We start from the raw sequence: 13,311 nt of genomic DNA on the forward strand, positions 1-13,311 counted from the left end.
TGACCATCACTGCTATATACTAATTATTAATAATCATGTTGGCTATTTGATTGGCTAAATATTATTAACTATTCACACATTTATTAATTAATTTGATAGCTATACATTAATTATTGCTTTGTTAATATTTTTAGTTCTTGACAGATCTGATATTAATCAATTTGTCAGACACTATTTCATTATTGACCATGCCCCCCAAAACCTCAAAAAACTCCACAATCAAACATCCACAAAATGAAGACACTTCTACTAACTATGCTATAAATGTAATAAAATCATCAAAGAGGATGATGAATTCAAAAAATGTCGCATTTGCTCAAATTATGCCTACCATACCTGCCTACAAATAAATAAACAAATAGCCACTTTTCTAACAACAGCTACCACATTTCCTCATTTCTGTCCATCATGTCTACCATTACTGGGTAAACTAATTACCATGTCTTATAAATTCCAATCTTTGGAAACAACCATAAAAACACTCCCTATCCAAATAGGGCCACAATTGGAGCACTAGGCAAACCTGAGCAGTCCCCCTTGGCTTGCCACAGCTGAGATATGTTGCTCTAATCTTAGCTGAGGGTCTAGGAGGACTCCCAGATTGCGTACCCACTCTGACGGGGGTCAAGGGTTCCCCTCCCAGAATAATGGATGGACAGATGGAACAGTCCTTGGGAGGCAAGGCCCATAGCTACTCCCTCTTGTCAGGGGTGAGCTTGAGCCTTCACAGCCTCCAGGCACTGGCACATCACTTCCATTGCTTCACTGAATTGACACAGGGTGGAAATGTACAGCTGAGTGTCATCAGCGTACTGCTGAAATCTCACCCCGTGCCATTGGATGATCTCACCCAGCAGTTTCATGTCAATGTTAAACAGAATGATCAATGCATGGAATGCACTACCTGATTCTGTGGTTTCTTCCCCAAACTCCCAAAACTATAACCTTAGACCAGTGGTTCACAACCTGGGGCCCATGCCTCACAGGGGGACAATTTGATTTTTAATGGGGGCAATTGGAACCTTGTTTAAACCAAGTTAATGGGCTTTTGGGCTTCCTCCATGTGAGTAGTTTACTTACTTTTTGAATAATAAGAATTATATATTACAGGGGTGGGGGAAACCTCAGGATTTTAGAGATGCTTAGGTGGGGTATGGCTAAAAAAAAGGTTGGGGACCACTGCCTTAGACTGTCTATAGTTGACCTTACCCCATTCCTAAGAGGTCTGTGAGGAGTATGCATAAAGGCACCATCATGACTACCATCCCTGTCCTATTGTCCAAATTTACCTGTACCTATTTGCTTTTGTTTATGTTTATACCATATCTATTATCTTGTACATAAATAAATAAATAAAACAAAACAAAATAAAATAAATTGGACCAGATTTTTTCTAACAATTACCATAGGGGGACAGGAAGGCAAAAGCTACTTTTATTAAGATTGGGTATTTTGCAAATAGGTGGTTTCTGCTTCATTAGTAAAGAGAATTGTTTAGTAAGTTCTCTAAGTAAAGAGAACAGCCTCAAGTCTCCATTTTACCTCCAACGACTTCCTCCCAGCTTGTAACTAAACTAGATGGGTATTTCTTCCAGCACCATATGATAATGTACCTGAGTTGGTATTAACTAGAATTAATTAGTTTTTAAAGTAATATTGTTCTGAACTGTTTTCCGATTTCTTGAATATTTTCTTCATCTAAAAAGAGGCTCTTGTTTATCACATTTGAGAGATGCATTTGAAATTTATTTACAAAATTCATGGCATCTACTACATGAAAACCTCTTGTTATTCCTCTCCTTTGAATTACAAAATAAACACTGACTTTTTTTGGAAGAAATTATATAAAACAGGATAGGGCATTACTATACAAACACTGCAGTTTCAAGAGTTTGCAAACACTTATGAGGAATCTTGGTTATCATGAAGTATAATCACATCAGAGTATAACAGGAAAGATTGCATCATAAAATTATATGCCTACTTGCAATTATATTCAAAAGATTATTTTTTAAAAATAGTAAGAAATCCCCCTTGCTGTAAGGCTTTTGTTTTTCCTATAACTGTTGTTTTGATTCCTCCTAGATGACAAGCTTTGAAAATAGCTCATTGTGCTCATCACTGTTTTGGAAAGACTTCAGTTAAAGGATGTGACGTCCCTCTTTTGGAGACTGGAGACTAGCCATTATGCCGTGGCTAGTCGGAACTCTATGAAAAACCTCTCTGTTCTCTGATCAGTCCCATATGAGCAGCCAAATGTTAACTGATGTAATCAGCAAGAATTTCGGGGTTGAGAAAGGAAGCAGAGGTACGCTTGTAAAATTTCTAATCGCTTATGTTAGCTGCTCTCCCCCACACTCCCCTGTAGGCTTACAACTACGCATGAGCAGATGGGATTAATGTGAGGAATTCCTTATTGAGGTCTGGCAGAGGCTGGTGGAACATGCTAACACATGTGAATGAAGTTCAGAGTTTTTGAAAAAGTAGGAATATAGTTTGCTCTCCAACTGTCTAGTTGCTGTTGTGGTGGCTGCTGCTGCTTTATCTCTTGAGAACTGGTGAGATTTTTCCAGGTAATATATAAACTCTTTTTAAAAATTTAAATATAGAAGTAACTTGAAAATCCAAGTGTACTGCTAGCACTGAAAAATAAATTTGTGAGAGAGTTTATTGTAAGAGAGTGGTTTGATAATATCTATTACATGTTTCTTTGCACAAAATGTTTCTTTTAAAAATGCTCCTTTGGACATGACTGATAAGCGTGCAAGAAATGCTGTTTTAAATGCTGCTGTTTTAATTGTTAATTTAATTCTTACCTGTTTCTTTTTTCTGACTACTGTAACCTTAAGATGCCATGATATCTAAAAAGTAGTTATCTAAAAAAGCATATGCTTAGGATTAACGCAAACATTTTTGGAAATGAAATGCCATTAAAAAAAGAGCTATTCATAAGACAAAGATCTGGCTTAGTTATCTTTGTATTACTTTGTACTACTGATGTAGTACTTAGTGTACTACATAGTTCATAGGGCTGTGCAAAAAGGTAGATTCGAGTGCTGATGGACTTCATCAAATGTTCTCTCACAATTATACTATCTACTTCTATGGAGGGTCTGTTTTACTTTGTCAAAGAGGGTTCTGTTGCATGCATTGCACATATGGAGGAACTGCTGTTAACCAGAATGGCTGATTGAGGTCTATTGACTCACCTGCGGGCCCTTTCCCTGCCAGCCTCAAAAGGTAGTCCAGACAAGCAATAACTCTCTGGACATCCAGAAGCACTAGCTCTAATTTTATTGTATGGTTACATTAACAGAATCTTATAAGTCTGAAAGTATGTTTTTCTGCTCTCACCTTTACAGTTGATGGCGCTGGTGAGGGTCCATTCGGAGATATTTGCCATATCCCCATTTCTTCTGTAGACTCAACTGCCTCTGGTATTTTATGGTCTAGTCTGCGGCTCTTCCACCTGTCTTCCAAGATCATTCCCACCTACCATTACAACATCCCTCTATTATTCGTGTATTCATAATTTTGTATACATTTCTGTCAGACTATTGAAGATTTAATAGCTTACCAGCAAATGTAAGACTATAAACTGAAATGCTGATGCAGTGAGGATAAGTGAATGGATAAGTGAGGATAAGCATGAATATTACCACTTTAACGAAGAGGATGAGTCAGCAGGGTTATTGCCACTTTAAGATGATGTCTATATAAGAGAGGGCATATAATAATAATAATAATAATAGTAATAATAATAATAATAATAATAATAATAATTTATTAGATTTGTATGCCGCCCCTCTCCGAAGACTCGGGGTGGCTCACAACAATAATAAAACAATGTTACAGTGGAACAAATCTAATATTAAAAGAGAAAAAGACATATAAAACCCTATCATTTAAAACCAAACAACACATACATACCAAACATAAAGTATAAAAGCCTGGGGAAGGTGTCTCAGTTCCCCCATGCCTGGCGGTATAGGTGGGTCTTGAGTAGCTTACAAAAGACAAGGAGGGTGGGGGCAGTTCTAATCTCCAAGGGGATTGATTCCAGAGAGCCAGGGCCACCACAGAGAAGGCTCTTCCCCTGGGGCCCGCCAAATGACATTGTTTAGTTGATGGGACCCAGAGAAGGCCAACTCTGTGGGATTCATGTGGTAGCAGGCAGTTCCAGAGGTACTCTGGTCCAGTGCCATGTAGGGCTTTAAAGGTCATAACCAACACTTTGAATTGTGACCAGAAACTGATCGGCAACCAGTGCAGGCCATGGAGTGTTGTAGAAATGTGGGCGAATCTGGGAAACCCCATGATGGCTCTCATGGCCGCATTCTGCACGATCTGAAGTTTCCGAACACTTTTCAAAGGTAGCCCCATGTAGAGAGCATTGCAGTAATCGAACCTTGAGGTAATGAGAGCATGAGTGACTGTGAGCAATGACTCCCTGTCCAAATATGGCCGCAACTGGTGCACCAGGTGAACCTGGGCAAACGCCCTCCTTGCCACAGCCAAAAAATGGTATTCCAATGTTAGCTGTGGATCGAGGAGGATGCCCAAGTTGTGAACCCTCTCTGAGGGGGTCAATAATTCCCCCCCAGGGTAATGGATGGACAGATGGAATTGCCCTTGAGAGGCAAAACCCACAGCCACTCCCTGTCCAAATAGGGCCGCAACTGGTGCACCAGGTGAACCTGGGCAAACGCCCTCCTCGCCACAGCCAAAAAATGGTATTCCAATGTTAGCTGTGGATCGAGGAGGATGCCCAAGTTGTGATCCCTCTCTGAGGGGGTCAATAATTCCCCCCCAGGGTAATGGACGGACAGATGGAATTGACCTTGAGAGGCAAAACCCACAGCCACTCCCTGTCCAAATAGGGCCGCAACTGGTGCACCAGGTGAACCTGGGCAAACGCCCTCCTCGCCACAGCCAAAAAATGGTATTCCAATGTTAGCTGTGGATCGAGGAGGATGCCCAAGTTGTGAACCCTCTCTGAGGGGGTCAATAATTCCCCCCCAGGGTAATGGACGGACAGATGGAATTGCCCTTGAGAGACAAAACCCACAGCCACTCTGTCTTGTCTGGGTTGAGTTTGAGCTTGTTGACACCCATCCAGACCCCAACAGCCTCCAGGCACCAGCACATCACTTCCACTGCTTCGTTGACTGGACATGGGGTGGAGATGTATAACTGGGTATCATCGGCATATTGATGATACCTCACCCCATGCCCTTGGATGATCTCACCCAGCGGTTTCATGTAGATATTAAATAGCAGGGGGGGACTGACCCCTGAGGCACCCCACAAGGGAGAGACCTAGAGGTTGACCTCTGACACCCCCCCCCCCACTAACACCGACTGCGACTGACCGGAGAGGTAGGAGGAGAACCACTGGAGAACAGTGCCTCCCACTCCCAACCCCTCCAGCCGGCGCAGAAGGATACCATGGTCGATGGTATCGAAAGCTGCTGAGAGGTCAAGAAGCACCAGGACAGAGGACAAGCCCCTGTCCCGGGCCCGCCAGAGATCATCCATCAACGCGACCAAAGGAGTTTCCGTGCTGTAGCCTGGCCTGAATCCAGACTGCTGAGGGCCTAGATAATCGGCTTCTTCCAAGGACTGCTGAAGTTGGAGCGCCACCACCTTCTCAACAACCTTCCCCATAAAGGGAAGATTGGAGACTGGATGGTAGTTATTAAGCACGGCTGGGTCCAGAGAAGGCTTCTTGAGGAGGGGGCGCACAAGTGCCTCCTTATAAGGAGCCGGAAAATACCCCCTCCCCAAGTAGGCATTGACAATCTCCTGGACCCAGCTCCGTGTCACCTCTTGGCTGGCCGAAACCAACCAAGTGGGACACGGATCCAGTAAACAGGTGGCGGAACTCACAGCTCCAATGGCCTTGTCCACTTCATCAGGTGTCACCAAGTCAAACTCCTCCCAGACATATGGACAAAGACATTTAGCCCCAGTTACCTCGACTGACTCGTTGTCAGCCGATACTGCTATACAATTGGAGTCGAGGTCCACCCGGATCCGAGCGACTTTATCAGTGAAAAATGACTTAAATTCCTCGGCAATGCCCTGCAAGGGCTCCCCAACTCCCTCCTGATTTAGAAGGGAGCAGGTCACCCTAAACAGAGCGGCCAGGCGGGATTCCACTGATGCAATCAAGGTGGCACGGTACGTGCATCTTGCCGCCTTGAGCGCCACTTTGTAGGTCTTAATAAAAGCTCTTACAAGTGTTCGGTCGGATTCAGACTTACTCTTCCTCCATCGCTTCTCTAGATGTCTCTTCTGGCGTTTCAACTCCCGGAGCTCCTCGTTGAACCATGTTGCTCTACAGGGTCTAATGCCACAGAGAGGTCGCAATGGCGCAATTTAGTCAAGAGCCTCCACTGCAGCCTTGTTCCAGGCCTCAGCAAGTGACTCCGTTGAGCTGTGGATGAGTGAATCTGGTAAAACCCCAAGCGCCCTCTGAAAGCCCTCTGGGTCAATCAGGTATCTGGGGCAGAACCTCCTAATCGGTTCTGCCTCCCTGCAGGGAAGGATTGGAGCCAGGAAATCAAGCCGCAGTAGGAAATGGTCTGACCATGACAAAGGCAATGCTTCTAAGCCTCTTAGCCTCAGACCATTACTCAATTGCTCCGAGAGGAATACCATGTCGGGTGTATGTCCCCCCTCGTGAGTCGGACCCTGAACTACCTGAGTCAGGGCCATGGTTGTCATGGTGGCCATGAACTCCTGTGCCAGTCCAGAGGAACCACCGAGTGATGGTAGATTGAAGTCCCACAGGACAATAAGTCGGGGGAACTTCACTGCCAGCCCGGCCACCTCCTCGAGTAGCACAGGCAGGACTGTTGACATGCAACTGGGAGGCAGGTACATGAGTAACAAGCCCACCTGAACCCCTAAGTCCAACTTCACAAGGAGGGACTCACAACCCGCAATCTCCCTCTCCTCATCTATCTTACTCCTAGATGTATTCTATCTGCATTGTTGTTCTTTGTGTAGAATTGAAGATTGATTGCTTGTCTGGTATGTGCCTAGCATGTGTGTGTGTGTGTGTGTGTATGTATGTATGTATGTAAATAGAAGGCTTGTATATTTATTTGTTTGTTTGTTTGTTTGTTTGTTTGTTTACTTATTTACTTACTTACTTACTTACTTATTTATTTATTTGATTTTTATGCTGCCCTTCTCCTTAGACTCAGGGCGGCTTACAACATGTTAGCAATAGCACCTTTTAACAGAACCAGCATATTGCCCCCACAATTCGGGTCCTCATTTTACCCACCTCAGAAGGATGGAAGGCTGAGTCAACCATGAGCTGGTGATGAGACTTGAACTGCTGACCAACAGATCTACAGTCAGCTTCATTGGCCTGAAGTACAGCACTGTACCTGCTGCGCCACCCCAGCTCTTGCCACTGTTTGTGGCACTACAAACACTATAAACCACTGTTTGTAAGACAAACGTCAGCGTACTGTATTTTGCTCCTGAGTTGTCTCAAAATATGCTCACGCTGACAATTTTAAAATATATAATTTTATAAACAGTGTGTGTGAATGTTTGTGTGTGAGATAGAGAAGGAAAGTATGCTGCATTCATCTGTTGAAATATCTCTGAAACTTCTATAATGTGTACCTTTAACTTTTCCAGGAGATTTTAGTGACATACTACAGTAAGTTAGCCTCCAATAAATTAGAGGGCACTGGATTTTTTTGTCTTTTCACTTTTTATTATAAGAAAAGCACCTCGGTGTGGGTTGTGCATAGCAGGTTATGCATTCAGAGAGGTATGACATGGAATTGCCTGTGCTTATTGTGTGCAATCATGTGTTATGCCTATATTGACATTTGACATCTAAAAGCTCAGTAACATTTATGAATAGAGGTTTAGACAGCAAGGACTTTTACAATTAGTAGCATATTTCAGTGCAATGCCTGTCAATCTTTTAGAGTCTACTTTTAGCCACTCCAGATAGCATGAGGAATGATAGGATTTATTGTCAAACACAGTGGGAATCCATCAATCTGAAAATGGGGCAATACTCTAAAAGTCTTAGTAAGTTGAAAAAACATTGATATGTGAGGAAATATTAAGTAATTTGTTTTATCTGGGCAGAAGCATGGTAAAAGAAGTTAACCCCTCTTTCACCATTAAAAGTTATCTATAATAAAAATGAGGAAGAAAAATTCTTAGCTTTCCAAAGAATTTCATTGACTGAAAACATCTGTGAACAAACTTTAAAGATATTTAATATTTATAGTATGTCAATATACAATTTGCAATTATCTGAATTTTCTCTAATATTGTCTTGTTTTTGTCTAGTCTCAGATTCCTCATTTGTCTACAACTTTACTTTCCTGAAAGAGATCATGGAGTGTTGTGCACATTTCTGGTAAATAAAGCATACATTATTTTCTTCACTAATTTACTAATGTCTCAATAAAAATGTGTAGAGTAATCTGGCATAATTGCATTTTTATGAGCATTAGATTTAATACTTCTAAATTCATTACAATCCAATATCAATTAATATGGAAACCAGCAAAGAGGATCAGTGGTGGGCAGAAGCCAGTACGCCTAGCTGCGCAGGTCCAGTAGGTCTCATGCACCCAGATACGCAGTTCCGGTAGGTCTGGAGGTGTGCACGCACGCAACCGGAAAATACCAGCAAATCACCCAAATCTTCCATGCATGAGCATCCTCATGCGATTTGGTCAAAAATCACCAATTTTTTTTGCTTCCGTGCATGTGCAAAAGCAAAAAAGCCACAATAATTGACAAAATCTCGCACGTGCGTCCTCGTGCTTCTTTTTGTGTTCAAGCCATTTATACCAGTTCTCCCAAATTCTATAAAATTCTGTGTCCTCTTTATCCTGTAATTGCATTGTCATTTTACACTTCTCTGCACATTTCAGTATTTTGGTAATTAACATAGCTTTCTTATGTTCACTACGGGTGGCCAAGAAATTCATTTAATATATACTTGAGATTCAAAAGTTATAGTTTATTGTTGCAATGCAGTCTTCAATGTGTTTAAAATGTACATTAGGGAAAATAATTCTTTATGGAAACATAAAACAACATGAAAATATTGAACACAAGTCATTTGATTGAAAATTTCAAAAATTCTCTGTCTTGGGCAAAAGTGCAGAGAAAAATGACTGCTTGAAACTGCACTGTTTCATACTAATAGTGAAGTTAGAAGTTCTTGACATCTGTGTCTTAGCAATCCACTGCTGAGACTCAGCATGCATTATTCTTTGAATTCTTAAGTTCAGATGGGTTTTTTTCTGCCTGTTATGGCTCTACTGCTTTCTAGTCTAATGCTTGTGGTTTCAATAAGAAAATGTGGGACAACACTTCTGACTACACTGTCAGGCAGAAAAACATGCAAACAACCCAGGCTTTCTCTGTTCAAATCAATGTCCTTGAGAATGAAGAACAGCACATTTCTTTCGTACAATCTAGTTCAAGGGTGTCAAACTCGATTTCATGGAGGGCCACATCAAGGTTGTGTTTGATCTCTGGGGACTAGGGTGGATGGGGTCAGGGTGGGCATGACTAGCTCAGTGTCACTCATGTTAAGGGGCGTACATAAGTGCACTGGTGTGCCTTTCGTCCCCTGTCCAATTGTCTTTCCTTTCTCTCACTTATCATATATATTTTCTTTCTTTCATATATCCTCTCCTCTAAGTTCACTTTTACCCTTATATATATTACTACATGTCTATTTTTCTTCCTATGTATTTGTGTATTGGACAAATGAATAAATAAAAATAAATAAATGTTGGGCGGCCCTGTGGTGGCCTGAGTGCTCTGCCAATGAAAATAGGCTCCCAAGCTCTGTTTTTGGCTGCAACCCTCTGCCAGTAAAAATGGAATTCAGGAGGCACCATTTTCCTGGCAGAGGGTTGCAGGGGGCCGTTGCTGTGGAAATGGAGCTTACCCTCCTGAATTCTGTTTCTGCTGAAAATGGAGTTTACCCTCCTGAATTCTGTTTCCACTGGCAGAGGCACCATGCTGATTCCAGGGCATCCCCATAGGCCAGATCTAAGTAACCCGCAGGCAGGATCTAGCTTGCAGGCCTTGAGTTTGACACTCCTGAATTGTTTACTTCTGTACTTTTATAGTCATCTATAAATGTTAATATGTAGGAAGAACAGCCTTCCTTGAGATCTTGCCAAAACGTCTGACTGTTCTGTCCTCTTTTTAGGAGATACCCAATTTTAATTCTGATTTTCTACTTGGTGCTGAAGCCAAGTGGATTGGATGCTTCGATCAGCTACAAGCCAAATATTGTCCTGTTATTGGCTGATGATTTCGGCATTGGAGATCTGGGCTGCTATGGAAATACTACAATTAGGTAAAATATTTCATATCAGTGCTGTATTTTATTCATTTGTTTATTTCATAAATCCAAGTGCATGACATATTTGGAAAACTTAGGGACATAACTCAGACTTGGAAAAAGATCACTGAGTAATCATGCCCTTTCTGTACATAGCATATGAGTAGATAAATACTAATCAGGTGTTATCTATAATCTAGGAATAGATATATAGCTTAGAAATTGTTTTAAAAAGTTATCTGCTCAATAATACTTATAAGACTATTATATATATTTCTGAGATGTTTTTAAAAAATGGGTTTTTCCTCTAAATTTTAATTGTTTATTGAATTATTAATTGGAGCTGGACAGATTTTATCCCATAATGGTAATAGAAACAGCTGTTAAAACAGTTGTGGGTGTTTATCCTTCAGGGGCTTCTTACATGGCATCTTTCTATACTGCCTTCATATCCAAAGATCACCAAATATTAATCACTGCTTCTGAATGACTATAATCCTTATGATCAGCTTTTTCTATTTTATAGAATGTTTCTTTCTATTACCCAAGTTCTCCCTTTGCTAAAAAAAAAAGATCCAACAAACACCTTCATACATATATCTTTCTAGATTTAAGTGAATTTTAACACAGGCAAGAATGTTCTGTTGTAAAATGGCTAATTGTTTGCTGTCAACACCCCCACCACCACCACACACACACCTATTTCAACATTCCCTGTGTTGACATCTTTTCTTAGGACTCCTAATATTGATCGGTTAGCAAAAGAAGGGGTAAAACTTACTCAGCATGTTGCTGCAGCTTCCCTTTGCACACCAAGCAGAACTGCTTTCTTAACTGGAAGATATGCAATACGATCAGGTTTGTTGTCATGTTTATTATTTGTTTGTTTGTTTGTTTATTTACTTACTTATTTTTTTATTTGTCAAAAATTATAGGATGGTGGTTTGTATAAACATAACATTAGAATAGTAATGATAAAATGATAAAAAACAATAAGACAGTAAAACATGGGCAGTTGGCACAATGGTGCGCTTATGCATGCCCCTTACTTGATATTTAAGTATCAAATGGAAACTATTAGACATAATAGTGGGAAATGATTTTTATATGGAATATTAATGTTTTATGCTAATTAAGTTTGGGCTAAATAATTGGTTATGCTCTACAGGTTTCCACAAATTAGTACCTACCCAATGTTTTAGAATTTATATTATAATTCCAAAATAGGTAATCCAGCCTATCTGGCTTTTGAAGAATAAATTTACTGTTTTTCTACTTTCCCATTAACTACTTACTGGTTTTTGTTTTAAATGTCATAAATCTGTCCCCTTTTTTAAGTCAGTAATTATCAGTCAGCATCAAAAGCTTCCATAATGGTGTCCGATCTCAGTTCCTTCTTTACCAAGTCATTTGCACTTCCGTTATACTCCCATCAGGAAAATCAATAATCCAAAGTTGAAATCAAAGGTCCCAATAAGTTCAAAGGATCAGAAAGTTTCCAACAATCCGCCCAAATTTCAATCTTTTATATTTTCCTCTCTAATTCTCTCTGTTCAAGTTTTTAGGTTTTTAGATCTCTGTCCCTTTTTCGGCACACTGGTAACATATTTTATGCTGTCACTGTTTTAAATTGAAGTGATGTTTAAAGGCCGTCTGCTTCCAATTCCCCTTTCTCTCTGGTCCACAAATGTTGATGACTCTGGCACAAGTCTCCAAATATTCAATGCTGAATACTATAAATATTAGTGTTCTTCTAGGTGACCTGCTGGAGCTCCATGTATGCCATGCAAAGCACCCATGCATGATTCAGGATTGGGTTTGAGGGAGAATCCCTTTCGTCATTGGGCAGCTGCCTCCACTACAACAACCACCTGGGATGCCTCTCCTTTACCGCAAAGTCCTCCAGACTTTTCACGCCTTGAAAGGTCCCCAATCTCTGAACATTTCAGATTTCCAAGATGAGAACCATCTCCTGCCTCCTATCTCGCTCCACGGCATCACCGATTAGTTTAATATATAGCTATTTGTTTTCTATTACTAATTTTTTTTAATGTCAGTGTGTATTTGCATAGATGGTTGACTGGCTACAGTCCACAGACATGGACTGGTTGTCTTGTTTTAATATATGTCTTAAATTTAGGTATGGAAGATACCGCTGGCTATCGTGTTCTTCAGTCAATTGCTAGTTCTGGTGGTCTTCCTCCAAATGAGACCACATTTGCAAAGATATTGCAGAAGCAAGGCTACAGCACAGGTTTAATAGGTAAGGATATTACTTATTTGCCTCTAAATGTTTGGGTAAAAGAAAAAACCAACATATCACATGGCTTTCACTTTGGATAATTTTAATCAGAACTGTCCTTTCCACTAATATCTTTATCTGAAGTTTCCAAGTATAACAGAATTAATTCAAGATTGTTTGGTAAGAAGCATATGCAAATTTTTAATTTGAGAAAATAATTCCTTTCAGTTTAGGTTTAACTAAACACCTGGCTGTAAAATTAATTTGCTTCAGTGGGTGAACTGAACAGAAATTATTCTATATAGATCAAGTGGAAGTTAGAAACGGGTTATTCTAGATCCATGACAGCGAACCTATGGCATGTGTGCCACAGGTGGCACATAGAGCCATATCTGCCAGGACACAAGCTGTTGTACTAGCTCAGCTCCAGTATGCATGTGTGCATTGGCCAGCTGATTTTGAGACTCTGGGAGGGCATTTTTGGCCTCTGAAGGGCCTCCAGGGGGCAGGGGAGGCCATCTTCCCCCTCCTCACGCTCCAGGGAAGCCTCTGGAGCCTGGGGAGGGTGAAAAGCAGGCCTACTGGCCTCCCTGGAAGTTGAGAAATGGGAGTATGCATGGGGGACAGGGCAGCACATGGGGGGGGTCTCACGCACATGTGCAGGGGTGTAGCAGTGGTGGGGACATTGAATTATGCACCCAAGGGAAAA

The 13,311-nt window shown here is 41.0% G+C and overlaps 1 protein-coding gene across 7 annotated transcripts in view; it reads left to right on the forward strand.

The window, feature by feature from the left end:
* The first annotated feature begins 2,166 nt into the window (after positions 1-2,166).
* LOC139166796 (arylsulfatase H-like) overlaps positions 2,167-13,311 on the forward strand; it is a 37,289-nt gene continuing 26,144 nt past the window's right edge. For 2 of the 7 annotated variants that reach the window (XM_070750865.1, XM_070750872.1), the window contains exons 1-6: positions 2,177-2,308; positions 3,363-3,437; positions 8,335-8,404; positions 10,226-10,375; positions 11,097-11,218; positions 12,501-12,623. In XM_070750865.1, the coding sequence (XP_070606966.1) occupies positions 2,245-2,308; positions 3,363-3,437; positions 8,335-8,404; positions 10,226-10,375; positions 11,097-11,218; positions 12,501-12,623 (604 nt within the window). In that variant the 5' untranslated portion in view covers positions 2,177-2,244. Of the gene's footprint in view, positions 2,574-3,362; positions 3,438-3,564; positions 3,586-6,288; positions 6,459-8,334; positions 8,405-10,225; positions 10,376-11,096; positions 11,219-12,500; positions 12,624-13,311 lie in introns of those variants that run through there. The other 5 variants (XM_070750867.1, XM_070750868.1, XM_070750866.1 and 2 more) reach the window with 5 other exon arrangements.

Source organism: Erythrolamprus reginae, chromosome 4 (assembly GCF_031021105.1).
Source record: "Erythrolamprus reginae isolate rEryReg1 chromosome 4, rEryReg1.hap1, whole genome shotgun sequence".
NCBI classification, from domain to species: domain Eukaryota; kingdom Metazoa; phylum Chordata; class Lepidosauria; order Squamata; family Dipsadidae; genus Erythrolamprus; species Erythrolamprus reginae.